The sequence below is a fragment of the Theobroma umbraticum genome, unplaced genomic scaffold (genome assembly GCF_002168275.2).
Source record: "Theobroma umbraticum cultivar Fairchild unplaced genomic scaffold, ASM216827v3 scaffold_228.0, whole genome shotgun sequence".
Taxonomy (NCBI): domain Eukaryota; kingdom Viridiplantae; phylum Streptophyta; class Magnoliopsida; order Malvales; family Malvaceae; genus Theobroma; species Theobroma umbraticum.
The window spans coordinates 1328522-1330890 of record NW_018397274.1 but is presented as its reverse complement, the minus strand read 5'-3'; the positions used below and the strand labels follow the sequence as shown (position 1 = coordinate 1330890).

The following is a 2369-nucleotide window of genomic DNA, read 5'->3' as shown; positions in this document are numbered from 1 at the left end:
TCTATTAGAAATTTGATAATCTTATCATATATCGATAAAAGTTCAGTAAATTAATTTCGTTCATACAAAATGCAATCAATTACTAAACTTATTGTGTATTTGAAGTTTATCCTATGAAACTCTTTTACACACCAATAATGAATTCGGAAAAATATTTTTTTAAAAAATGATTAAATACACCCCTTCAAACCATTTTTATGATGTTTTCTATATTCTAACAACTTTGTCCTTTGCCTATTAGTACTTGTGAATTATTTTTATACCTTGGCTCCACCAAATAGGGTTGTGGGTGAGTCCACGCGCTATGTTTGGGAGTAGAATATTTTAGCTCTTTAAAATATTTGAATGTGTTGTTAAGTGTTTTTTTAATATTTACCGTTGCATTGTACAACTTGAGGGTCCAAACCAAACTCTCACCCTTTAAATAGCTGTGAACCGTGAGGCTTTTGAGTGTGAGCTTCCCGCTAGAAAGCAAAAGAACACAAAACCCTAAACCCTTGAAAGAGTGAAACCAAAGAAAAAGGAAACAAAGAAGAATTCTCCATTAACTTGTACAAGTCATAAGAGACTTGAAAACCCTTTTGTTGAATTGCAGCCATTGTTTGTGCAGATTGAACAACCGATTAGCCAAGACGGGTCTGCCTGTGTGGATGTTGGGGTTGGGTGCGGATCGGTTGCGGGCAGACATGAATCGTTTGCTCGCATTCCTCTTCCACCAGGTGATGGTCATTTCTTACCATATCCCATATCCCTTCTTCTTCTTCTCATTTGTTTTATAGTTTGTTTCTTCTTTCTGTTTTGATCAAGTTGAGAAAGTCTTAAACCCCACTTCTTCTCCGTCCTGAGATTGCTCTCCTTTTGTTTCTTCCTTGAAAAAGTTGTGCCTCCCTTAAGCTTACCAGGCTCTTTTCTTGTTTCTGAGTATCAGAAAAGGAAACAATGCTAGCGAGATAATTTGGGTAATTAATTTGCGGTTTTTAGTATTGAAAAAGTGCTGTAACTTGATGTTTTCAGGGAGTACTGGACGAGCAATTCTTGCAACTTCAACAACTTCAAGATGAGAGCTCTCCAAATTTTGTATCTGAAGTTGTCAACATCTACTTCCATGAGTCCGAGAAGCTTTTGAGGAACCTCAGATCATTACTGTAATTTATCTCCCTATACAATTTTTTTTTTGTCTTTTGTTTTTAACTTGATTGATTTCTCTCTCAATTAATGGGAATATTTCCTTTTCCTCTCCCTTCCTGGGGAGACTGCAATAATGCGGCTGCTGTCTGATTCTCTCTCTCATTTGAACTTTTTAGAGTATTTACTTGCGTTATTCAATAGATGGGCAATTGTTAATTGTGTATGGGTTGATGGGACAGGATGGATAGAGAGTTCTCGGACTACAAGAAAATTGGAATCCATTTGAATCAGTTCATGGGAAGCAGCTCTAGCATTGGTGCCAAAAGAGTCAGAAACGTTTGCGTTGCCTTTCGCGCCGCTTCTGAGCAGAACAACCGTGCAGGGTATGCATGCCCCCCCCCCCCAACCCCCCTTCCTTTCTACCTCTACTTTTGTGCTTCCACGCCCCTCGCTCTTGCTTTTTCAATGTACTTAGCACATTTTTTTAATGTCAAAACATTTATACTACTCCATATCCAACTTCCAAGTTCACCTTTTGCCTTCACTATTTTATATTTAATCAGAAACAACCTCATTACCCACTTTAAGATAAGGCTAAAGAGATGTTTTGGCATGTCAAATGCAGGTGCCTGAGAGCTTTGGAGCTCTTAGAACATGAGTATTGTTTCCTCAAGAATAAATTGCATGAACTTTTTCAGGTATATTTTCTTTGATTTCTTTTTGCATCTTTTTTCATCAAAATGTATTTATTAGTATTAAGTACTAACAATTATCATTACCATCGATTCAGATAGAGCAGCAGAGAGTACTAGCAGCCGGAGTTAGATACCCAATGCAGAACTAAAGCAAACAAAATTAATGCCATAACATGTGGGGGAGTTCTTGGGCACCTTTCTTATTTCAGTTTTTTGCTAAAAACCAAGCAAAACCCAGAGCAGGATATTGTACTATTTGTAGAGAAAAAATGGAAAAAGAGGTTGTTGCCACTGCAACCTGTGGTGCCTTTAATGTAGAGTCATTCATTCTTTCCATTTTAGAGTGTGCTGCTTCGGTTGTAACTTTTGAATGCAAATGAATTGTAGTGGAAAGTGGCAGCTGATATTCTGATATCTAGTTTGAAAAAAATCTCTCTCGGCTTTAATGGTCAATTCAGTGCTTCTCTGTCACACTATTACTGCCATGAATTGTCAAAATGACAACTTATATAACCAGCCGCAGCGCAGCATCATGATCAGGTCTCA

The 2369-nt window shown here is 37.5% G+C and overlaps 1 protein-coding gene across 1 annotated transcript; it reads left to right on the top strand.

Annotated features, from left to right (window-relative positions):
* Positions 1–537: 537 nt before the first annotated feature.
* HP6 (histidine phosphotransfer protein 6) lies at positions 538–1988 on the top strand. The gene is made up of 5 exons (XM_021442737.1): positions 538–719; positions 1015–1145; positions 1368–1511; positions 1754–1826; positions 1919–1988. The coding sequence occupies exons 1-5, from the start codon at positions 651–653 to the stop codon at positions 1970–1972; spliced, it is 471 nt and encodes a 156-aa protein (XP_021298412.1). The 5' UTR covers positions 538–650; the 3' UTR covers positions 1973–1988.
* Positions 1989–2369: the final 381 nt, after the last annotated feature.